Here is a 25,028-nt window from a genome sequence, read left to right as displayed (position 1 = left end):
TTTCAATTAATGATGCATTAATACTTTAATGTTTTTTTTTCTTTAGTGGCGGACCTCTCCCCCCCCCCCCCCCCCCCCCCCTTCTCTTTTAGGTTAAAGCCACCTACCAGACAGCAGGTTTGCTGAAGACATCTTGGGGACATTCAGAAAGCTTCCCTGGAATGCATTCTGCCCATTGCTTATCATTGGCTTTACAGTTCATAACGTACATTGCCTTGCTTTCTATTTGCTGGCTCTAATTGTTTTAGGCAGTCCTGTGGAAAACATGGAATATTTTACTTGCCATAAGCGACAGCCATTTTGGCTGTGGTGTCCATTTAAGTTTGCTTCGTAATTCTTTTGTCTTTTCACTCTGCTTGTGCTATCTATTTTAGTTGACTACCTGACTCAGCTAAAAGCAATGTACGTGCTGAAGGTTTGTAGCTGCCAGAGCACCGAGTCTCAGATGTTAACTCTCAACCATTTACTGCTGCCATAAGCACTCCTGCTACCCCTCCCACTTTGCTGACTAAGTGGTTATTCATCTGCCCTTGTTTGCTAATAACTATTTCTAAAACTTGTTCTCCCTATTTCTGTTCACATGCTTACACTGCAGAAAACCTGTTTCAAAGACCTGTGTTCTGTGACTTCAGTGTACTACCTCAGACAGCACTTGAGAGTGATGTGTGGATGTGGTCCCACTCATGAGTAATTAATAAACTTGTTATTTATTTCCAACTCCAGTGCTGATCTCTATTTTGTTTGTCTTTGAACCAGTGGACAAAAGGGTGACCCTGCACCAGTGTACCCCTAAAAGGGTACATTTCCACAGTCCAGCTTGAGTTTGTCGCTTCCCTTGCCCAAATCTTATTTAGTGTATTCTTCCGAGATCCCAATTTCTACAAACAGACCTTTAAATCTTGTTCTTATCTTGTCACATTTGCTGTGCATTTAAACACATTTTTCCGAGGGAGCTTGGTTTTGACTTTTTTTCTGTGACTTCAAAGTGGGAGAATTTATAAGAAAGCAAAAGTAATGCAGATTACTCTCCCCATAGAGCCCGGTCCTGCCCCTCCGATGCTGCAGTTTATAAGGCTGTCAAATAACCCTTAAAACAGGCGTGCAGGGCGGAGGTTTTCGCACATACTGTGGCAACAAATGTTCATGTAGAGGTTCTCCTGTCAAAAAGCACTGTTGACTTTTGCTCAAGGTAATCCTCTAGTGCAGTGGTCTTCAAATATTTTAATGTCACGCATTCCCCACTGTGCAAAGTAGGAAATCTTTTTTTTTTTTTTTTAATTCTTTTTATTAAACAATTGAAATGGAGTGGTCATTGCATACAATAAATCATTAAAAGTAGGAAATCTTGCCCGCTGGTGCTTTTACTGTCCCAGAGAGTTTGCGGGTACACCGGTATATCCGGTATATCCAGCTTATTCATGTGCCTTTGGACCAAAGTGGCTCTGGAATCAAACTGGCATGGAGCAAGCAGAGGTGGAGAGAAAGTCAGGGTCCTGCTGAAGGATGATGGGCAGGTGGCATCTGCTTATAGCCATCGGGGGCATCCCGAAAGCAAGGGTGAGTGGTCGGTAAGAGGTCTCTAATTATGGCCAGAGGGAGCAACCAGAAGGCCAGGCTGCTGCCAATGTCATTTTTGGATATTAGGGCGGCTTTGAGATGGACGAAGTGATAAAACGGTGCCAGGGACCCTGTATCACACTGCATAACTACATCTGAAACTGAACTCAATGCTAGATACTGCAATGCCCTATATGTAAGCAGAAATGGAAAGAGCCACAGCAGATTAGAACCATGAATTGCAGTCATATTGTACTGGTGGCACAAATAATTAAAGCGGCAATAAAGGCCGGACTATCAAAAAACAAGATAAGCAGTGGAAGAGCCATTTAGTCTTGCCTATGCAAGAGCTGTTGGCTTTGCCAATGGCTTTTACCCATGTTGTACACCAACGTGCCGGATGTTCAGCATTGCTAAAAGTTAGTTAGTGGCATAGTGGGGAGTATCGCAGAGTGGAGTGGCGTGGAGTGGAGTAAAGTGGCACGGCGTGGCGTAGAGTGGAGTAAAGTGAAGTGGAGTGATGTAGAGTGGAGGAGCATAGAGTGGGAAGGCGTTGAGTGGAGGGACATAGAGTAGAGTTCAGTGGCATAGAGTGGAGGTGTGAGCTGTCATAGGAGTCAAAAACAAAGGCCTGGACAGGATGGAGGTGACATCTCCCTCCCTGGCAGGATGACTAGTGAAGTGGCACATCAAGACAGTGAGCATCAAAGCTTACGCCTCTTCTGATATACAACCAGGCTGCCTACCAAAGGAGGAACGGCCCTCCCTCTGCCCCAGGCACATTTGCACCCAGGCCAGTGGGAACATTATGTAGTGCAGGAGATGTATACAGCAAGAAGGCTGTACAGACCAGGTAGCCCTACGGTGGGCTACCTGGTCTGTACAGCAAAGGAAAGTTTCTGCCACTTCTCAAGGTGGCAGAATAGAGACTTTTAGGTAGAAAAGGTGCACACACCCCAAAATGTGGAGGGGCGGATTTGCAACTGAGGACAAAGAAAAGACTCTAGATTGTTAATGGCCCTTTTTATTTATTTTTTTGCAAATATCATTGAATTTTTTATTTTACTAAAATTATATGCATAACTTTTTGATTAGTTAAAGAGACTTTCAGCTATTTCTCTTCAACCATTGAGCTATTGTTGTTGCATTCCCATTTATTTTCCTCCCAGTAAAACATACAGTAAGTCAGTCCACTTTGGCTATTGGCTAACTTCACTGTGACTGACAGCATTCTGTTTTTAGGTCTCGCCTGAGCCAGCGCATGCCCAGGTCTGGCGAGACATTTAGTCTGTGGGCTTTTAAAAGTGCTACCACAGTTTTATGGCTGGCATAGAGCGTGCGGTTACGCGCACAATGACGAGCAGAGGCGCCATCTGGCTTTCCTCTCTGGTCATGGTGCGCGCACATCACACACCACTTGCCAGCCTGCTTTCACTTTTGCCGTCGCACGCGCCAACTCTCTCCCACCACAGAGCGCATCCCGCTCCTCCCGCTGGCTGCTGCTGCTCCCGGCGCCATCTGGCTTTTCTCACATTCTGACTTTATTTTTCTGAGTGCAGTTTGGCCTCTTCATTTGTGGTGAGTGACTTTCGTTTGCTGTGATCAGGCTGTACACATTTCGTCAACTGAAACCTAATTGTAAGTTGGAAGTCTGTCACTTGTTTGGCTATTCCTAGTGGGTTTTTGGCAGCCAATAGGTTTTTGCACCACGGCGCTCCACATTTGGCCACAGTGGAGTCGCCCTTATTATGGCGGTAAATAGTGCATCCAGTAAATACCATTACCGTGGTAGGGTGCACCTTTACCATGCCTTCGTAGTTCCCGACTTTAGAATGGGGCATGCTGTGGTAATTTCCACTTTTTCCCTGTTTCGAACTGCCAACTACTGCTATTTCTCTGCAGAAATTCCATTAGATGTTACCTGGCGAACTTTGTGAGGGTGAAACGGGGAGGTATTAGAGATAAACTGGGATTACAGCAGTTCGTGGGATGAAGGCCGCGTTACCATGCAACCCCCGCCTAGCCTACAAGGCCACGAATGCAGAAAACCGAAGACTGCAGCCAGTGATCGGAGGAATGTTTATGTAAACGCTGCTAATTGTTCTGGCTCGATAAATGTGTGAAAATAAACCAGTTCACGAAAAATACTTTACCAAGGAACCATTAGCCCGGTCGTTTTTATATCCTGTTTGTTACAGAGAAAGAAGATCACTAATGTACCCAACCCCCAAGATTCCTGTGGCTCTCCCCCACCACTAAAAGCGATGAAGTTTATAGTTTTCTTGGTTATTTTAATTGTGTGGCAATTACTTTCTTGGCTATGGGGGTCGAGGTTTCTTTCTTTATCAAAATGGCACTGCGCTCCATTAAATTGTGCTCTTTGGATAAACGTTACACCTATTGACTCTTCCTTAAACGTGACAGTCTAGCCTCTACTGCAGAGAGTTGAAGGCTGGGGTTGGCCAGTTTCTGAGTGACGTCATTTTACGTCACCTCGTCATGATATCGGGAAATTCCAACTTTTTAATGGGCACATTGTTCACCCCTTCTGCCAGGGCAGGAAACCTCGTGGTATATCAGCAAGCTAGTGAGACTTATTTTTTAGTATTGTGACTCTCTCGTGGATTTTATAGCATAATCAATTTACACAATGATGTGTAAATGAGGCGCACAACCGTGTCCCCTAAAAAAAAGCCCTTTCAAAAATTGTCTGTCTTCATCTCCCCTTCGTGCGTCGCTGCACTGCGTTTGATGTAAGCTGTGACGGCAATGCCAATACGCCGCACTGATTGGTTCTAAAGTGCTTGCTGGGTGCTCCTTCTGCCACTCACTGGTCTATCGGTGCTATGGGATGAGACTGTGTTGAGGTGCAATGACACTGTATGGTTCAAATCGGTGATCTGGAAACTTTGCAATGCAGAACTGTGTTTTACTTTTCAAGGTAATATTCGCAGTGGCGATTATTCTTAATTTAATTCAGCTTTACCTGTCTAGGACTATTTCTTTTGATTTGAAAACTAATTAAACTCCCACATGCCAGTAGCCTGCCATCCTTTCCCGCATACCATCTACCTTCAAGAACGCTTTGAAGCAGCTTCCCATCTCCGTTGGCGTTGTATAAAATACATTGTCCATTCTCCAATCGTGTAGTACGTGGGCCTCACTCCTGCGTGCGTCAAACGTGGTAGGCGCACAGTTTGATCTCTGAACGCCCCTTTAAGTGTGCTCCCAGAAGGAAGGCACCTGGATGACTAAAGTGTTGTTAAAAGCCTCGGGAACCTGGCCTTATTTTGTCACGTAGACTTTGCGCAATGTATGTTTTTCTTGGTATAATTTCCCATCTGTCAGAGACTCCCATGGGGCACCTTTATCAAAGTGACCGACATTAAAGGGAGTGTGGAGGCTGAGCCGCCGTCTGGCTCTTAAGTGTGAGCCTGCCAGAACAGGGTGGCAGCGGAGCAGAGGCAGGACAGTTCGCCTGCTCTGCCGCCCGGACCTGGCGGCTAAGGCGCCTGCACCTGGTGCTCCTGCTGCAACCTTCCACGGGCGCAGGAGCCACAGCTCGGCGACCGGTTCGGGACTCGCAGCCACCCCCTGGCTGGTATCTGGAGCAATAAAGGCTAATCCCGGATGAAGTGAGCAGACTGATAAGGCCGCTGCGGCCGGCAGACTCCAGCCTGGAGTGGCTCAGGAAGGCTACCTGCCGCCCCTGTTGCCGGCCGCCAACCCTGCCCGTCTGAGGGCACTCAGGTTTGGAGGACGCCCTCCGCTCCCTTCCTCATTTCAGATCTGTTCAGTAGATAATGCAGCAGCAATGCCCTGAGGGATGCTCGAAGGTTCTTGTGTGGCCTCCTCTGGGGATGCGGGGGTTGGCGGGCAGGTCAAGCCTTTCTTGCTAATGCCATCAAATGGACTCTATCACATTCCCCTGGTGTAGGCCCAATTGGGCAGTTGCCTATGGTTTATACTATATCAATTTGCGGCAGATGTCATTGTTCATGGAGATTGAACTATTTACGACAGTTGATGTTATTGCACCAAGGATATTGTGCTGCATAACTAAATACTTATAAGGTCCCAAAAGCGAGACCTATTGGCTATGCCAATTTCACTAGGAGCACATCCTCACTCAAGGCCATTCCTTTAAGTGCCAGCAACTGCTGTACCGGGTTTTTTGAAGCCATGAAATAATTTTGCTTTTTAATTTTGCTTAGCCAATGTTTCTGTTTTGATCGACGAGGGCCCGCTCGTTTCACAGACAAAAGGTGTTCCAAAAGCCATGACAAAAAAAAACGAGCATTGACCAAGCCCAGCCAAGGCCAGACCTATTAACTTTCAAAATGTCAAAATATGGTGCATAAACTTTAACCTCAAATTCATTTCCAACCAGTGCTTTAAATGGGCCGGTACTCACAGGTACTGAGTACTGGCTCTTCATATTTTTATCATTCTGAGCACCGCCACTTCTCTACTGCAGTGGAGAGTACCGGTACTCATGAAAGGGTAGGCGCCTTGGCCTCTAGTGGTGGTAGCCTGTCTCTCTGACCACCAAAGCACTTCTGTAGCCCTGAGCTGAGCCCCGCTGAAATATTCAGCATGGGCTCATTTGCATAATATCCGGGTGTTCATCATCATGCTGTGTTGCAAGGAATCGAGGCAGCCCGTTGACAGTGCAATGAAGAAAGCCATGGGAGGTAAGTAGGTTAAAAGGGCTTTAATCCCACCTGATTCTTTTGTGTGTCTGCTGATGTATGTGACTCAGTGTGTTTGTCTGCTTGTTTGAGAGAAAAGTGAGAGAAATATTCCAAAATAAGGAGATATTAAAATAGCCATGTGTTTGGCTTCCCTTTTGTATAGCGAGTTAACCTGTTTTGTTTATAGAAACGAATTTCTCATGTGCTTTGGTATGTGCTGCTGCAACTAGTAAGTCAATAAGCATTGCCTTTAGCCCCGCCCACTCGTCCCATTTAAATGAGTACCTGCACTATTTTTTCCCCATTTAAAGCACTGTTTCCAACCATTATTTATAACATGGGTCCAGTCGCAAAATGCAGACACTAACGTGCTACAGAATGTTGACAATCTCCCCTGATCTAGCTTCAGCGATATATGTATATAACAGTAGTATAAACTAAAGTGATGTAAAACAATAAAAAATGACTAGGTGTGTGACGGTTTGTGTTTTTGGTGCTTCCCTGACTCATATTGCTTTTGCTGCCCTCTAGTGGTTCGATACTCTACTATTTTAAAGAAGCAATCCTTTCCCAGGAGCCTTCCCACTATCGAGAGTATTGGCTCAGCCTCAAGCTACTTCAAAACGCCCCAATTTATTTATTCTCATCTTGGATAAGGAGAACTATGAGATTCGTCATACTCCTCGGCTGTCGGTGGCGTGTGAGATGTTTTACCTGTGGGTATTCTTGTCAGACCGTCTGCTCCTGGCGCGTTACCTCTCCAATCCTTTTTGTCTCTCTGTTTGAGACGGCATCACGGCTATTTAAATAATATGCCCAAGATTCCTCCATTCCATGCATTTCCATTAAGGGTGTGAAAACACGGGCAAAACGTTTTGAAAGTGAAATCACCGTTTTGGGTGTTTTCTTCCCGCAGTCCATAATGCCGCTGATCTATTTGGATCCAGCGCGTGGAGATATCGCCACCTTGTGGTGATAAGCAGACTTTTCTATCAAAGCTTGTTTAAAGTCGAGGTCACAGTGGTCGTGCGTAACTCAGCTGCTACATAAACATCTAAATAAACAAGAGCTCATGGGCGTCCGCAGAAATTTTTCCAGGGGGGGCTAACCTGGCAAATGAAGGGGCGTGGCTAATGTTAATCAATAGGGGGCGGGGCTAAAATGGCAGACAATCAGGATCGGGTAATGCTCAGGCCAAGCTGAGTAAAACAATCATTGGCATAGCCAATAGGTCTCGCCTTTGGGACCTTATAAGTATTTAGTTATGCAGCAGGTCTCAAAGGCGGGACGTATTGGCTATGCCAATGCTTGTTGTTATATCTGAGCATGTTGAGAGGCAAGGGGACTGGGTCTCGATGTCAGGTTGGGAGCACAGCAATGACCTACTCAATTTAAATGCGTAGGTAATACAACCGGAGGCGTGAAATGAAAGGTTCACTACCAGGAATAACAGGAAGGTAGAAAGTTAGGCTTGTTAGAAAGGTAAGGAGGAGTAGAGGCAGGCATGGTGGTGAGGGGAGAAACAGATGCATGCTAGGAGAGCTCTGTGAGGAAGGAAGGCGAAATGGGAAGAGGCACTGAAAGGTGAGTCGGGTAAAGACCGTAGTGAGGCAAACAGAAGGGTAGCGATGGGGTGAAGGGTAAACAAAGAAGTGAGGTGTAGAAGAAAAAGATTCAGGAGCAGAGACAGGTAAATCAAAGCTGGAGAGGGGAGAATAACGCAGTCGTAGAACGTGAGAGGGCCAGGTAGAGATAGCTGAGGAAGAGGGAATAATAAAGACTGAGGTAGAAAGGTGAGGTAGAGGGTGCGTTGATATAAAAGAAGTGCAGAGATGTGTCAGAGAGATGTTACTGAAGAGGAAAAGAAGTAGAGGTAGTGAGAAAGGAGTAAGGTACTAAAAGAAGTAAGGGGGTGAACAGAGGTAGAACGAGTGAAAGGGGAGAGAACACGTAGAAGATGAATGGCAGGGTAAAGTGAGCGAACAGGCAGTGAGTGTGAAGAGTGTGATACAGAGGGATATGTGGCAGTGAGCGCGAGGTGTGGGGTACAGAGGGATATGTTGTGGCAGTGAGCGCGAGGTGTGGGGTACTGAGGGATATAAAACAGCGAGCGCAAGGTGTGGGGTACAGAGGGATATGTTGTGGCAGTGAGCGCGAGGTGTGGGGTACAGAGGGATATAAGGCAGTGAGCGCAAGGTGTGGGGTACAGAGGGATATAACGCCGTGAGCCCGAGGTGTGGGGTACAGAGAAATATGTTGTTGCAGTGAGCGCGAGGTGTGGGGCACACAGGGATATATTGTGGCAGTGAGCGCGAGGTGTGGGGTACAGAGGGATATAAGGCAGTGAGCGCAAGGTGTGGGGTACAGAGGGATATAAGGCAGTGAGCGAGAGGTGTGCGGTACAGAGGGATATGCTGTGGCAGTGAGCACGAGGTGTGGGGTACAGAGGGATATAAGGCAGTGAGCGAGAGGTGTAGGGTACAGAGTGATTTTAGGCAGTGAGCGTGGGGAGTGGGGTACAGAGGGATATAAGGCAGTGAAACACAGGGTCGGGACGTCCTGCCAGACATGATAGGGAGCATACTGGCAGATAGATATGTTATTGACACGCAGCCGCGACCCGTGGAGGGAGTTCGGTAGGGCGGGGCGGGGGGTTCTAAAAACCGGAATATGGATAATTGCAGGTGAGTAAACAATTAAATAAATAAAACAAATTTCGTTGCGCGCCCTGCATCGCAAAAATGCGATGCAGGGCGCGCAACGAAATTTGTTTTATTTATTTAATTGTTTACTTACCTGCAATTATCCATATTCCGGTTTTTAGAACCCACCACCCCGCCCCTCCCCCAGCCCCGCCCTACCGCCCCACGAAACTCCCTTCACGGGCCGCGGCTGTTGCACGTGACTGTGTACGTTTTAGTGGGATCTGAAATCCGGGCTATGCTGCAACCTCAATTTTTGACTTGGGAGGATAATGCATCGACCGCACTCCCCGGACTTCATTCAGAAGACCCCTTGCTCTCAGGCTACACAGTGTTAAAAGGAGGTCTTGGTGTCCAGACCTAGTTTGCCACTTCCCCTTAGGATGCAGCCTGCACTTTCACCTATGGCTGATTAAGGAAAGGACTGCACGGACCAGAATGCCATGGGGCACGAGTTTTAAGGGGGTGGGTGTATTTCCGCACCACCTCTGGCAGTGGTGATGTCAAGTGGCACTCGAGACAGAGCCTATTCCGTTTCATGGCCTTAGGGAGAAAAACCCGATCATGGCACAAACAACACTGCTCTGTGTCGGCTGGTCTCGGCAGCGCATACCCAACCTGCTGAGCTGCCTCATTGGTTCAGGGTGGGATGTATGCTTTGGCAGCTCAAACTGGCCATTGTCATTCTGTATGTGATAATCAGCCACAGACAGAATGACAATGGGCGGGAGGGGCTGCGAGGAGGCGTGCAAGGCGCCCCATCAGGGAGTTGAGGCCTCTGGCAGGGAACAGCTCTGCTTCCTGCAGGGTCTAAAATTACGGACAAAAGGCGTCCGTAAAAGCATGGGTGTCCGCAGGGGGGCAAGGAGGGGTACTCCAGGGGAGGGCAAGCGCCCCTCCTTGCCCCCCCCTGCGGACGCCCATGCAAGAGCTATATATCTATTTGTTCCTGGTCCGTTCTTTTCTATCCATCCTGCACAGAAAATGTCTGGTATTCAGTCTAATGGTCTCTGAAATAGACCCTTAGACAGTCCAGGTCGCTCCTTGTGACATTTGTTCCAAGTTGTTCCCTGTCCGTCTACTTTGGATGAGTATGCTATTCCCTTAAATATAGTGTGTAATATTGTAGGTACACGACCCTGTTCCCTAGAAATACATCTACGTTGTTTTGCCATCACACAAACGTGTCACAGTGCGGTCAGCGGAAGCCATTTTTTTATCGGGGAGAAATATTTGTCTTTGGTTCTGGTAACTAGTGTGGAGCCGTCGATGCCAAGGTGAGTGCGGCAGTTCTTATTAAGAGTTTCCCGAGCACGTATTCCTCACAGAGCCTGTTCTAAGGTCTTTGGTGATGAACAGGGCCTCTGCTAAGCTTATAGCAGAGGTTTCATGGAGTGTACCTGTCCACATACCAATCCAATGCAAAAATGAATCTTGTTACTATTAAGTTCCTTTTCTGAGATCCCAGACCTGGCCCAGCCAAAATTCAACTTCAAGGGTCCAATTCCTATATTTTTTCAAGCTAAATTTTATAAAGCAACATACGAATTACAGAAGGTAATAAAACTCTATAATCTTCCTTCCCACGTCACATACAACAAAGAGCTAGGAGCAAGTCATTTTAATCCAGCGATATGGCTGGGCCCAAACTGGGGTGGCGTAGTGAGCAAAAGAACAATGGGTTTAATCCAGAACTCTTGACTGGGGGTGAGTGCTATGATTACTTACCGGTAATCTCCATTACTCTTAGTCCTACTCATCCTCGACCCAGTCATCACTAATGAGGTATATTCCACTGACAGGAAACAAAACAGGAAACACTTTTAGTGTCCACCCACCCGCCTGCCTGGGGCTATAATTAATAGCCAACAGAAAGCACTTCCTGACATACCAAGCAACAAAGATCTGAACAGGGAGGGTGGGTGGGAAGTATGACTGGGTTGAGGACAAGTAGGACTAAGAGTAATGGGGATTACCGGTAAGTAATCATAGCATTACCTCTTCATCCCTCGTCCTCAACCCAGTCATCACTAATGAGGCATACCAAAGCAACCACACAAGCAGGCCTTTGGCAAACCACACAGAGAACACAGACCGAACACAAAAGTGGATTGCAGCAAGTGAATACATCTTTAATAAAGACACCGAATCAGGTGGGGGGAACACGCCCCACAGCATGCAACAGACCACAACCAAAATGTGTCCGGTCAGACAGAGCACAATTCAGACAATTATGCTTCACAACAGTAGAATCAGAAGCCCAAGTCCCAGCCTGACAGATCTCATCAAGAGAAACCCCATGAAAAGCAGCCCAGGAAGCAGGAACACCCCTAGTGGAACTGGCCTGAACCACAGAAGGGCAAGGCAAACCAGAGCCCTGATAAGGCAGAGAAATAACAGCCTTGATCCAGCACCCAGAGTAAGATGGTAAGCAGCCTTACCCCGAGCAGCCAGACCAAAGGTCACAAAGAGAGAACTAAACACCGCAGAGCGGTTAACATAGATAGACAACGCACGCTTCACATCAAGAGTGTGCAGCAACAGCTCAGCAGTTGAGGAAGGAGATGGACAGAAAGAAGGGAGGATCAACTCCTGAGAGGAATGAAACCGAGAACGAATCTTCGGAACAAACCCAGGATCCAAAGAGAGGACAACCGCGTCATCGAAGAAACGCAAAAAGGGAGAACAACGCAAGGCAGTGAGCTCACCCAACTACCAAGCAGAAGTACCAGCAACCAGAAAAGCCACCTTAAAAGAGAGGAATTTAAGGTCAATCGACTCCAAAGGCTCAAAGGTAGAGGACTGCAGAGCACTCAGGACCAAAGAAAGACCCCAAGGAGGAACTGGAGAATGAGCAGAAGGAGAGGAGAGAGAGAAACTCCGAAACAACCGAGAAACCAACAACCCATCCGAAGACGGGAGCGAAGTCGGATCCTAGAAAGCCCGACCAGCAGCCCACTGAACTTTCAGAGTAAACAAGGCATAGTTCTTCTGAAAGCCATCCAGAAAAAAATGAAGGATAGAAGCGATGGGGCAAGAGGTAGGAGACAGGCCAAGCCCAGAACACCAGGAGGAGAAGGAAAAACAATGTTTAGAGTAGGAGGACAAATTGGACTTTCTACGGGAGGCCTGCATCTTCGTGATGAGGTGGTCCGGCAAACCCCGGACCCCAAGAGACAGCCGTTCAACCTCCAGACCGCCAGGGTGAGAGGGACCAGGAGGGAGGGAGAGGTCAACCTCAGGGGAGATGGGCAGCGAGGCAGAATCCAAGGAGGACCCACCGCCAGACTCAGCAACAACGAGAACCAGGACCTCCGAGGCCAGTGAGGTAAGACAGCCACCACATGGGCCCCCACCCTCTGCACCTTCTGCAAGAAGGCCAGAATCAGAGGAAAAGGAGGGAAGGCATACAGTAACCAAGGGGGCACAGGAGAGACAACGCCTCCACCCCCCAAGCCCCCAACTCGGGGAACAAAAGAGGGGAAGCAGTACATTGGTCCTGGAGGCAAACCAGTCCAGTTGGGGAGTCCCGAACCTCTGACAGAGCATCTTGAAAATCCTGGGGCAGAGGCACAGGGTCCGAGACAATGGAAACCTGTGACTCAAGGCATCCGCCACCACATTGTCCACACCTCTGATATGCTGAGCAGAGATGGCCAGGAGATGATGCTCCACCGAACCAGCAATCGCACAGGCCACCAGATTCAAGGAAGGACTGCGAGTCGGTCCACACCAGAACGTTGCACCCCAATAGACAATCCTGGAAGAAACGAAGCGTATGTTCCACAGCAGACAGTTCCTTCCAGTTGGAGGACCGACTGGGACTCCGTCCTCAGCCATCGAGCCTGGACAGACCACGGACCCAGAGTAGCCCCCCAACCAGACGCACTGGCATCCGTCGTCAACACCACCGGAAGCGGCGGGTACAGCCACATCCCCTTGGAGAGATTTGAAGAATCCAGCCACCACTGGAGAGCGGACACAATCTCCAGAGACACCGACACCGCAAAGTCCTGAACCAGAAAGGCACCCAACGGTGAAGATGCCACAGTAAAGGCCGAAGATGGAACCTGGCCCATGGAACCATGAAAACAGTAGCAACCATATGACCCTGTACCTCGAGCCACTGAAGCAGGGTAGCCGAAGTCCGAGACAACAACTCCTTCAACAGGGACTGAAGGCGCAGAAGCCGGGAAACAGGAAGGAACACCTTGCCCAGAACAGAATTGAGTCCGCCCCAACGAAGGACCTCCGGGTGGCAGGAAAAAGATGGCACTTCGGAAAGTTCAGGAGAAATCCATGGGGCTCGAGCGTATGAATGGTCAAAGACAGGTGCTGCGATATCATCACAGGCGAAGGGGCCAGGAGAAGTCTATCGTCCAGATAAGGAAACACAGACACTCCCAGGAGGTGAAGATGTGCCACCAGGGGAGCAACCAACTTGGTGAACACCCTGGGAGCGGACCGAAGACTAAACGGAAGGACACAGAACTGCCAATGATGAGCTGCCAGGTAAAACTGCAGAAACCGCTGAACCTCTAGAGCCACTGGTACATGAAGATAAGCGTCTTGGAGATCCAGCGTAGACATCACCCAACCTGCCTGAATCAAAGGGATCACACGCTGCATGGGCCCCATCTTGAACGGGATCTTCCAGACAAACCTGTTCAAGGGCCGAAGGTTGATCACAATCTGAAACCCCCCTGTGATTTTGGGAACAAGAAAGATGATCAAATAGGCCCCCAGACCCCATTCTGCCCAGGGAACTATATCAATCGCCTTCTTCAGGAACAGGGAGTGAATGCCGTCCAACAGACAGACGATGAGCCAGGCCCAAGGAAGTCGGAGTCCGCACCACGCCGGAAGGCGGAGGAGGGGAAAGAAACTCAATCCGATACCCATGACAGAGGAAATCCAGAACCCACTGGTCGGAAGTTGTCAGACGTCAAGCAGGCAGGACCAACCGCAGTCTCCCACCAACCACGGGTGGACCACCAGCGGGATGATCCCTGGGAGCGGCATAGTCAGGAACGCTGTGGACCCTGTCCAGCATCCTGAGGTGTCTTCTTCTGGAAATGGTGGTGGAAACCCTTACCCACCCCTTTCTGGCCTCGAAAGGAAGACTTCTGAAACCGTGAAGGCTGGCGGAAAGACTTGGCAGTAGAGAAGGAAGTCCCCCTACGACGAGGCTGATGTCTGAAGGACAAGGAATGCTTACGTTCCTTGAGTACCTTGTGAAGCTTCTCCTCAAGGGCGTCCCCAAACAGACGGGGCCCAGTAAACGGTAACCGCAAAGCCATGGACTTCTGTGTGGCATCTGTATTCCAGCCCTTCAGCAACAAATTCCGACGTGAGCAATAGAGGAACCGCAGGACAAGGCAGAAGCACGCACAGAGTCAAAGGCAATATCCAAGAGGAACTCCGCCTGATGCTCGATGGATTCTAGCAGGTCCGGACAACTGCCACCTTCCTGCATGGTGGAAAACAAGGTCTTAAAGTTGGCCAACAAGGACTGAGTGACATATGTCCCATAGACACCGGAACACATAGCAAGGTGGGACCCCGCATACTACTTCAGTGCAGAGTCAATGTTGTTATCCACCCCATCACAAAGGATATTATCGTCAGCCATAGAAGGACGACCCACCAAACTGGCCACAATAGAATCCGCATGCACAGAGTCAGGAATGGTATCCTCCATGTCTTGCAAAGGAGAGAGATAGAGTTTGGATATAAAGCGAGGCATCATGATATGATCCGGGTCCTTCCACTCCTTCAAACAGGACGTCCATTACAAAGGGATGGATAGGCAGAGACGTAGTAGCAGGCCTCCGAAATTGCAGCAAGACAGCACTTGTGAAGTGCTGGCCACAACCTCATTAGGAAAACCCATGTTCCCCCTGACATGAGAGAGGATGTCTGGCAACAATTCCTTGGAGATATATTTGCCCTTCAGGTCCACCGTACCCAAGGAGGCACCATCAGAAGAGTCTGAACTAAAAATGTACGAATAGATGGTAAGACCCCCACCAGAATGACCACCAGCAGACATTTTGAAGGACTTCAAATCAGAACCAAACCACAGCAAGTATAGGCAGAGGACCAACAGAAGAACCCTGACCCCCCCCCCCCTCTTTTTTATAAGCCCCCCCCCCCAAAAAAAAATAAACTGAAACACCCCTTGCAAGGCAGAACAGCTGAAATAAATGAAGAAAGGAGGCTCGGGAGCGGGGCCAGCCGGAGTTACAAAGTACCATCAATCACGGCTGCCAAAGGCCAAATGCAGGAAACTTGGACGAGCTACCCAATGTGAAAGGAGAGTGGAGCACATGGAGCCCAATCTGGCTACCCTCCAAACGAGTGACACGAGCACCCCAATGCGAAACAATAGTGAGGCTCCCGGAGCCTAACCCGGGGGCCCACTAACTGAGGCAGGCCCCATAAGCACCCGACGCGAATCCCGGTACTTGAGCAAGTAGCGGAGCACCCGAAGCCCAATCCGGGTGCTCACTAACAAAGGCAAGTCATTCAATGAATCTGGGCATGTGAGAAGCAGCGGAGCACCCGGGGCCCAACCCAGGTGCTCACAAAATGAGGCAGGCCCTGTCACGCACCTGACGTGAATCTGGGCATGTGAGAAGCAGCGGAGCACCCGGAGCCCAACATGGGCGCTCATTAACTGAGGCAGGCCCTTTAATGTACCCGATGGGAATCCAGGGATAAGATAGCAGCGGAGCACCCAGAGCCCAACCCAGGTGCTCACAAACTGAGGCGGGCCCTTACACGCCCCAGACGTGCAGCGCTCACGGCCGAAGCGGGAAGCGTGCACAACAGCCCACTGGGCGGGCACCTGAGGAGCAAAGACACCTGTGCAGTCACAGCAAGGAGACGCAGGGCCAAAGCCTAACAGGAAGAGAATGGAAGAAAAACAGGAGCAGAAGACTCACCACAGACTCCAGGAGACCAATGCAGCCCAGCAGCATGGGAAATGGAGAACCGAAAGGAATCCAGGAAGCCAGGCGTCCCGACTTCAGCAGCTCCCACAAAGGTCCATAAGCACCCCAGAGCCCAGCAAAGGAGGAAACAGGACAAGCAAGTAGCAGGTAAGTGCCCAGCACCTACCCCAGTGTTCCCCGTCATGTCCACCGACAGGAAACCAAACAGGAAGTGCTTTCTGTTGGCTATGTAGTTATAGCCCCTAGCAGGAGGGTGGGTGGAGCCTAAAAGCATTTCCTGTTTTGTTTCCTGTCAGTGGAATTTACCTAATTAGTGATGACTGGGTCGAGGACGAGGGACGTAGAGGTAATGTGGGATTTACTCAGCATTCCGTCCATTTGTTTGCAAAGCACTTGCAGTCAGGTGGCAGCTCCAACTGGGCAAACATTTTTATGTGGGGTTACTTAACAAATGACAATATAAGATTTGCTTATTTTAGTCTTGAGATAAAAACTGAAAACCTATAAGGCACAAAGGAGACAGTATACCATAAAATTGCTAAAGTCCAGAAATACTGATTAATATACAATAAATCAAAAAACCACTGTCCGAAAACGTAACAAACCACCTTAAAATGCACAACTGTAAATGGGCGGATACAAGAAAGTGCAAGACCAAACCAATATTAAAAAACTCTAGAGGCTGTTTCCATGAACAATTCGAACTTATTAAGCAACTGTAGATGTTTAGCATTCATTCATTCATAAACATCATCCAAACAACTAGCTTGGGAACCAATGTATAATAAGTTATTGGCTCATGATTTTCACTTTATTAAGCGGCGAGAGCAGAGTAGGGTAGGATGTGTACTGCTCACCTAGAACTAAGTCAGCAGAGAAGACGGCTGTATGATCATGAGGGTTTCTATCTGGTGTAGGCTTGTACAGTGGTGCAGTGTGTTTTGCAGACTTGCAGGAAGCGCTTTCAGTATCCCACATAGGTGTTTAGTAGAAAAAATGGTAGATGTTCTCTGCATGCTTCTGTCAGACTGGAGATAAGACTCTGAATCACGGTCTAAAAATAGCAGAATTGGAGACTGGCATGCTTTCAGACTCTACCAAATGTAGTATACTTCTCAGATCCTCATACTCCGCTCCCTTTGGAGTCTCAACTCAACATCATGGTCTACATACTGTGTCGCGTTTGAGGTAGCTGTGTATGGCCCTCCAGCTATAGACCTTAGTAAAGAATCTTTAACCTTTTCCTACTGAAGTAAGTGGATGGGAAGCATTTTCCTGCGATTTCTTTAAAACCATATTCAGCCTTTTTAAAAATCCTAAATGTAAAACTTCATATGGCACACCACGGTGCTTTAGAGTGAATGTGCTTAAATACTGGTTCATTGTGACATTAAAACGTGTGAAAAAACCTGCTGTCCAAATCGTTGGTACTTGGATAACCCACACTGGCAACAATAAATGTAAAATTTAAGACAGTGTTTGGGGTATTGAGTCAATCCTAGAAACCTTGTTCCTAACTCGCCTCTTTGCTGACCTAAATGATGCAAATCTACTTTTAACAGAATGTTTTTGCTTCATTTTTTTTTTCATGCGGCAGCTGTGTTTTGAATCCAATTTGAATGTACTTGCTCTAGTTGCTTCATAAGACGCACATGTCTAAAGAGTAAATGAGAAGAACACCAACTACCTACGTTTCATGGAATTTTAAGGATAACTGGTTCTTTACCAGGAAACTATTTTTCTTTTGGCGAAAACATAGAAAAGAAAGAAGAATGGACACATTTACATTATCTCTATGTTTAAAGGAAGAAATGTATGGATATATGCAAATTTTAGCATTAATCTGAGACCTGGGAATGCACTCAGATCTTACTAGTAAGCCTACGCTAAGAAGGTTTCTGATTTTCTAGAAAGCTTTGTACATAACCCCTTGTTAATATATTTTACAAAAATCATCTAATACCTCAACAAGAGCCAAGTCTTGTGGCTAATGGAGCGTGACATTAATTTCTGTGTCTTAGGTTGTATAAACACCACTCTACATTCTCTCTCCACCCTGTACTACTTTGTGACCTTATCTTGGTGTGGTAGATTAGTCACAGTTTCTCTGGTCCTATGCCTTATCTCAAGATTTGTAAGACAGTATTTGCCATTGCATCGATTGTAAATAGATAAGAATGAAATGGTGGTCAGCTTAATGCTCATGGAGCCAAAAACTCACAGACCTTGCTGCTCTCTTTAGGAGGGCTGAGGTACTACTTAACTAAGAGCTGTGAGAATCGTTTTTGAAATCTGGCAATATCATAGTAGGGTGTAGAATGAGAGACAAAAGTTATTGAGTGTACAAGGAGAGCAGGAGGTGAGACACTTACATTAGTATGGATTAAGCACATCTTTTACGATTATTTTTAAATATCTTGTTTGGTTAGATGTCTTCTGTTGAGATGTATCTGCAGTCTCCACATCACAGCTCAGAATCATGGCTTGGCCACATGTGCATCCCTTCTGGGAGCAAAATTATTACTTATAATTGTAATTTACACTGCTTGCAAGCTGAGCACCTGTGCTATATAAGTAATATATCTTGCATTATTTCTAAGAAAGTAGAAATATATGAGGCAAATTACAATCATATATACAAGATGTAGCAAAACACTTCAAATTAGGTTTTCCATGAAGTAAAGCCTTTTTATATAAAAAAAAAAGAGAGAGAAGAAAGGATACGAATCAGTCAAAAAAAAGATAGATAAAGGAAAAGCAAATAAGCATAGAGAAAATGAAAAAGGAGAGGACTTAGACATAGTAATAGAGAGATTGTGAGTTGAGTGTGAAGGAGGAAAGTTTGCAAGAGTAATCACAGTAGATGAGATGTAATGTTTTGGTGAAGGCTAAGAGAATTTGTTACTGTTTTAAACAAAATTCCACCAAGTAAAAACAGATAATTTGGAATATTCTTTCCAGCAAGATAATATTACTTTAAAAGCAAGTGCAATCAAAAGGTCAGATAAAAGAAACATACCAGAAGAGCTGTGAAAATCTGGAGATACAGGAGATAAGGAGTCTTAGATATGTTAGAAAAGGTGAGTGGGAGGTAACAAGCCAACATCTAATTCCCAAAAGGTTTTAACATAATGTCAATTCAACAACATATGAATTATAGAGCCGGTTTTATTAGTACAAGACCAACAAAGAATAGAAGTAGAATGGTCAAACATTGTAATGTGAACTGGAGCTCTATTATAAATTAAGAAGAACAATTGACTAATGCTTTTTGATCTAGAAATTTTAAACAATTTAATCCATAGCTTGTTCCTGTCTGGAATAAGAAACATATAAATCTTCTTTCAATAAATGTTCAATGGGACTCTTGGATCTAGTCGTTGGGCAAGATAACAAACTTTTCTATATAAGAGCAGTTTTAGGAAGAGATCCATTTCAAATATCAATATTTACAGTAAGCAAAGGTAAGAAGGAATCATAAGACCGGTGCTTTTGAAAATACAACTTTTGAGAAAATCCAGAATTGAGTTCTATTTAATTCTAAAGGAAGTTGGTAATTGATACGTTTACTTCAGAAGATCAAAAGTAGCAATGTTGATCTCATTTCAAAATTGATGTACATGAAAGATACATATTTCTTTCCAATGGTTAAAATAAAATGATCTGTTACATATCTTTATAAACTTACTATACTAAATTAATGAATTCATAAAGAATTGTTGGGTTGTGAATTTATCAAATAGGACTCGGTTTAACAGGTAGTGAGTCTATTTTATGATGGGATATTTAGAAATAAGACTAACATTAGACATAATGATAGGATTATTAAATGAGAAGTCACTGAATAAAGACTTAAAAAATAATAATCCAACCAGGTATCGGGGTATCATAGAAATCATGCATCAAGTCACAAGACTGTTTATAATGAAAGATGAATGGTATAATTTGAAATTAAGGAATCAGGCACCACCTTCAGTCTTCGGGCTCTTAATTTTAAAAGGGGAAATTTACTATTTCATAAAAATGTAAAACAAATAGAATAAAGCTGTTCAAAATAATAGTTTGGAATTTTTAAAGAAGCATCAAGATAGTGTATAAAAGATGGGACACAACCATCCTTTTAATCGTATCCAGTCTACCCTGCAAGGATAGGTGGAGAGAAGACCAACCAAAACTTAAATTATCTATTTTGGATTTCAGTTAAAAAAATATATGATTACTCCTTTCTCTAATATTAGGGAAAATACAAGCACCTAGATATGTGATCTTTGAAGGACACAATGCAAATTTTGAATTGGTAAACATAAACTGAAAACACAAGAAATTCAAAGAGAGTATCTCGGTGTTAGTAAAATCTGGTTTATAGCCTCAGACACTGAATACAATTTAGTTTCTTGTAATAATGATTACAAAAATGCAACACGGCTGGACCTGTAAATCAATATGTCATCAGCATAGGCAGATGATTTAATTACCCCAGAACCATGTTTAAAAACAGATATATATGATTACCCATAATTCTTTTCAGAAAGGGTTCTAAACATAATATAGAAGTAGAGTGGGAAGAGCATATCCCCGTCTAGTACCTCTATGTAAGTCAAAATATGGAAAGAAACATAATTTAGCATATACACTAGCTCGGGCGTTGGAGCATAATAATTTCATAAATGAAATAAAGTTGGGGCCAAAACCAAATCATTGGAGAATCTTAAACATATGTATCGTAAACAATTTATCTTAAATAATGAATCTTTAACAATATATACAGTCAAAAGCTTTCTCAACATTAAGGGAAAGTGTCAAAAGGGGAGATATCAGTTTATAAAATTAACAAATGTTTGCTAACATCCCTGGATTATCTGCAGCAAGCCTGCCTTTAATAACACCAGACTGATCCGGTTTAACAAGTAGCAGAACAATCAAATCTAAACATGTAGCTAAGGTCTTGGCAAAATGTTTACAGTCATAATTAATAAGAGATATTGGTCTATAATTTGTACAGAATCTGGGGTTTGAATTATGCTTTGGGAAAATGGTAATCAAAGCTTTCAAAAAGGGTGCTCTTAGCTTTGGAATTAAAACTAAAAGAGGTTACACTCTAATAATGTAGGTCCAAATAGAGAGTGATGCATAAATAAGTTCAATAGAAAAACCACCAGGGGTTGGTGCTTTTGCTTTTTTGAGGGATTTAATAGCTGTCAATATTTCTTGTAATGTAATATCTGCTTCTGTATCTTCAAATTTATTAGTTAAAGAGGACGGTTTGGAAATGCTATAAAAAACTTTGCAAAATCAGAATCACAAGGGTGAATATCTCCTTTATATATCGTGGCAGTAGTATCATCAAATTTACTAACAGAACCAATATCTTTATTCCCCGTTTACATTTTTAAATAGTTAGCAAGCATCTTTCCTGCTTTGTTCGGACCTCCATAGAATTTGGATTTAAGTCTTGGCAGAATATTACAAGCATCAATAGTAGCAATTTAATTTAATTATTATTTGGCTTTAATGAAATCATGGAGCATAGTAGAAGATTTGGAAGTAAAATAGCTACATTCAAGTGTTTTGCCTTTTTTGTGAAAGGGAGTTATACTGCCAATATGAATTTGATTTTTTTTTTTAGATGAGAAGGCAATTGTAAGAGCTCATAAGGAAGATTTAAAAGCATCCCAGTCACTAATGGATTTATCACAGGAATCATTGCATTGAAAATCAAACAAGTAAAAGTAGTGGCTTCAGAGATAACAATTATTATCAGAGAAAAGGCAATTTTCAAATCTCCATCTGCCAACTTTTGAGCCAATTGTGCTGATATCCAAAAAGGTCAAAATCGGAGCATGATCATATAGAAAAATTAGGCCAATTTTAGCAGAGTGTAAACTAGATAATAAATATTTAGTGGCAAAAATATATTCAATCCTGGAGGGTGTGTTCTGTACATTTGAGAGAAAAAAAGAAAAAACTAACTTGTCAGGATTTTAAGTTCTCCAAACATCAAATAATGGTGTAGAAGAGATAGGAGGCGTGAAAGCCTCATGGGATTTTTCAAATTTAAATGTATACTTAAACTTTCTATCAGTAAAGGAATACAATAACTGATTAAAATCACCCAATAGAATGACATTCGAATTAGAAATATTGGTGAGTTTAATTTTAATGGTGTGCCAAAACTTATGGTCAGCTTTGACAGGGCCATAAACATTAAACAACGTCACTTGCTTATTATCAAGGATAAAATCAACCAACACCCATCTACCAAGATTATCACATTTAGTAGCTAAAACTAATTTCAAAGATTTGTGACAAAGGACGACCACCCCACCTCTATGATCACTTGTCAGAGAGAAAAACACTTCTCATGGGAAGGCATTTCTCTCACAAACATTTGAAATTTGTAGATAATGTGCTAGATCACTGTGGTCAATACGGTTCATCTTTTAGGCGGTGTGCTAGAAAATGTTTGGTCAGCATGGCTCCTCTTGAAGGCAGTGTGCTAGTTCATGTTTTCTCTGTGTGGTTCCTCTTGTCAGAAGTCTACTAGATCACAACTTGTTAACGGTGCGCTACTAGATGGTGCTGGTCATGTTTGGTAAGCTTGGTTCCTCTTGAAGTTGGTCAGTATTGTTCCTAATGACACTTTGCAGCTATTCAATTTGACCGTAACAAACCGAGTTGATTTAATCTGGCAAGCAACCTTTCTACAAAGGATAACGTTAGAAAAAGTGATAAGCCTTTGAAAATAGATTTTCACAATCGAACAAGCATTTGATTTCATCTTCACACTGATTGTACCTGTAATAGGCTCTTTTTTAATTTCAGTGTTCTTTTCTGTTTTGCAGGTTTATTTGTGTTTCCTATATATTGCCTTTGTAAAAAGCAGAGAAAAAGAACACGGACGGGTATGCCTTGGTGAGAAATGGACCTGTTTCAGCTGAATTAATCCTGAGGGGGCTGGACATGACTGTGCAGTGAGGAGTTATGTGGGTGTGCACCCGTGAAGCCACACAGCCCTTGGATTCTATCAGGAGATATGCAAAAGACTATCCTTGTTATAGTCCAGCACTGCACACTAGAATATCACCTTGAAATGGTGTAAAAACATTGGATGGCCCATAACTGCTGCTTTTTTAAACAATGTGTTTTTTATGTTCTAAACGGTCACCTTATACATGTAGATCAGGATTCCCTTTCTTAGACAATCAAAGATGGAAATCTACCCAGATCTCAACAGAATTGTCTGGAACAAAATGTTGTTGTCTGAGACATATTTTCCTTAGGTCAATGGTGGTAGACATGGTATATATAGATAAGGACATTCGTACTCAATAAATTAACGTTCAACATCCCCTGTCAGGTTCTGCAGCCCAGCCATACAGTGCTCACTTTATCTTTTGCTTTCTGCCAGTCAACAGAGGCCTTGGACTGGGGAGCAATGCTGAAACGTCTTCACTGGCTGCTGCTTTTATTTATCACACTCCTGTTGCCAATGCCTCGGAGGGTGCCAGTCAGAAAAATATTGGGATGGGTTACATATGACTAGTGTGCATTCTGGTTTCATTTTTTAAATTTGTTTTTTTTAGGGTCTGTACTCTTTGGTTGATATTTGATAGTATTGTCCACATTGCAATATCTTGACCAAGAAACTTCCCTAATTGGGCTGTGCTTCGTGGTTGGCTAAGCACCTCCTAATGAATTTGATAATTTATTGATACTCATATTTAACCATATGTCTGTTTTGTTTAGAGTTGAGTGTTTACACTAAGTATTTTCTATTTTTCTGTGCAAAAATCTATATGGATTTGTCTCTTCATTTTTGTTTGTGTAGGCACCACATGTGGTAGTACATAGACTGTGCAGTAGGCCTTCACTAGGGCCCAAAGCACAGTGCCTAAGATTTTGTTTATTTCAACCATGACACTGTTTTGGCTTTTAAGGGACATCATTTAATAGTTCACACAAGGAAAAAATAGACCAAAAAGTGAAATAAGACATGATAAACTATGCAGTACCAACTTTAGTTGCATTAGTACCCCTGAGTCCAGCTCCCCTTATCAGACATGGGATGTCTTTATCCTAAGGGATTACACTTGAATGCCAGCACTGAAATGATATACTAGATTTGCCTTGCACCCAGCCCTCCTCATGATAGCTTTGCCTTGCTTAAAACCACAGACCCTTTTTCTCCACTTAGATGGATAGTGAAAAGTGCCTATTCTCTTACAGCAAACCAAAAAGCTAATTTTTCCTATTGTTTCCAGTGACATTTCTGTGTCAGTCTCCTTTTCCCACAAATAGCTCTTTTTTGCCTGCCCGTGATGGCTGTTTTCAAATATAGGTTCTGAAGGGTGTAAATGTCGTCTTACAGGCACTGCCTGAAGTGTTTATAGTTTCACCATCCTACTTGTAGGCACAATGTTTGTTCGTACTTTTCAGTCATAATGCTTAAAAATAGCCTGCTTAAAAATAACTAGAACAACATATTCTTGGGCGGTGTTCTCAGTGGGTTTCAAGAAAAATTGAAATAAGTAATCCTTTTTTTCCAAGGCTGAACTACTGGGCAATCAATTCTACGCAGAATTTTTCACTTAAAAGTTCAGGAACTCGGAACACTCCATTTTCTTGAGATGTAGTCTGTGGGGGTAATTTGATAAAGCCTGATCTTTGTGCATGTACTGTCCATAGGACTTGACGGCGACACAGGCCCCTCATCTTCTTCGTCGCCCTCCATCTTAAAAAATAAAACAGCCACACAGAAGAACGTGTACCATAATCCTTGCTTTACTTGTTATTTCGAAATATTTGGCCAACATATTTAATGCCCCTTCAGATGAGTTAGATATGTGCTTCTCCTTATATAGTAGCATCGTCTTGAGTGTTGTCCACGAGATTTGACAGAGTAACAGACAGTGCGGCCACATCCCCGCCCCCGCCCATGTTGATAATCAACTTTGTGGAAGAAATGATATCAAAGTCCTTCATTTTTTGTTGACATGTCATTAGTCAGCATATTTACCAGTGTTTCAAGGGAAATTTATTGTCTGTGCAAAATAGAATGAAATTAAAATACACTTATTTTGCATTACCACTGCAAAATAGAACACAATAACAAAAGCCCC

At 44.4% G+C, this 25,028-nt stretch overlaps 1 protein-coding gene across 1 annotated transcript in view; it reads left to right on the top strand.

Annotated features, from left to right (window-relative positions):
* RNF217 (ring finger protein 217) overlaps window positions 1-24,840 on the top strand; it is a 411,233-nt gene extending 386,393 nt beyond the window's left edge. Inside the window, exon 6 of the mRNA XM_085611693.1 lies at window positions 22,752-24,840. Coding sequence (XP_085467819.1) covers window positions 22,752-22,825 — 74 coding nt within the window. The 3' untranslated portion in view covers window positions 22,826-24,840. The remainder of the gene's footprint in view (window positions 1-22,751) is intronic.
* The last annotated feature ends 188 nt before the right edge of the window (window positions 24,841-25,028 follow it).

This window comes from Triturus cristatus, chromosome 6 (assembly GCF_964204655.1).
Source record: "Triturus cristatus chromosome 6, aTriCri1.1, whole genome shotgun sequence".
NCBI lineage: Eukaryota > Metazoa > Chordata > Amphibia > Caudata > Salamandridae > Triturus > Triturus cristatus.
The sequence above is the reverse complement of the archived record's forward strand: the minus strand, read 5'-3'. Positions and strand labels throughout refer to the sequence as shown.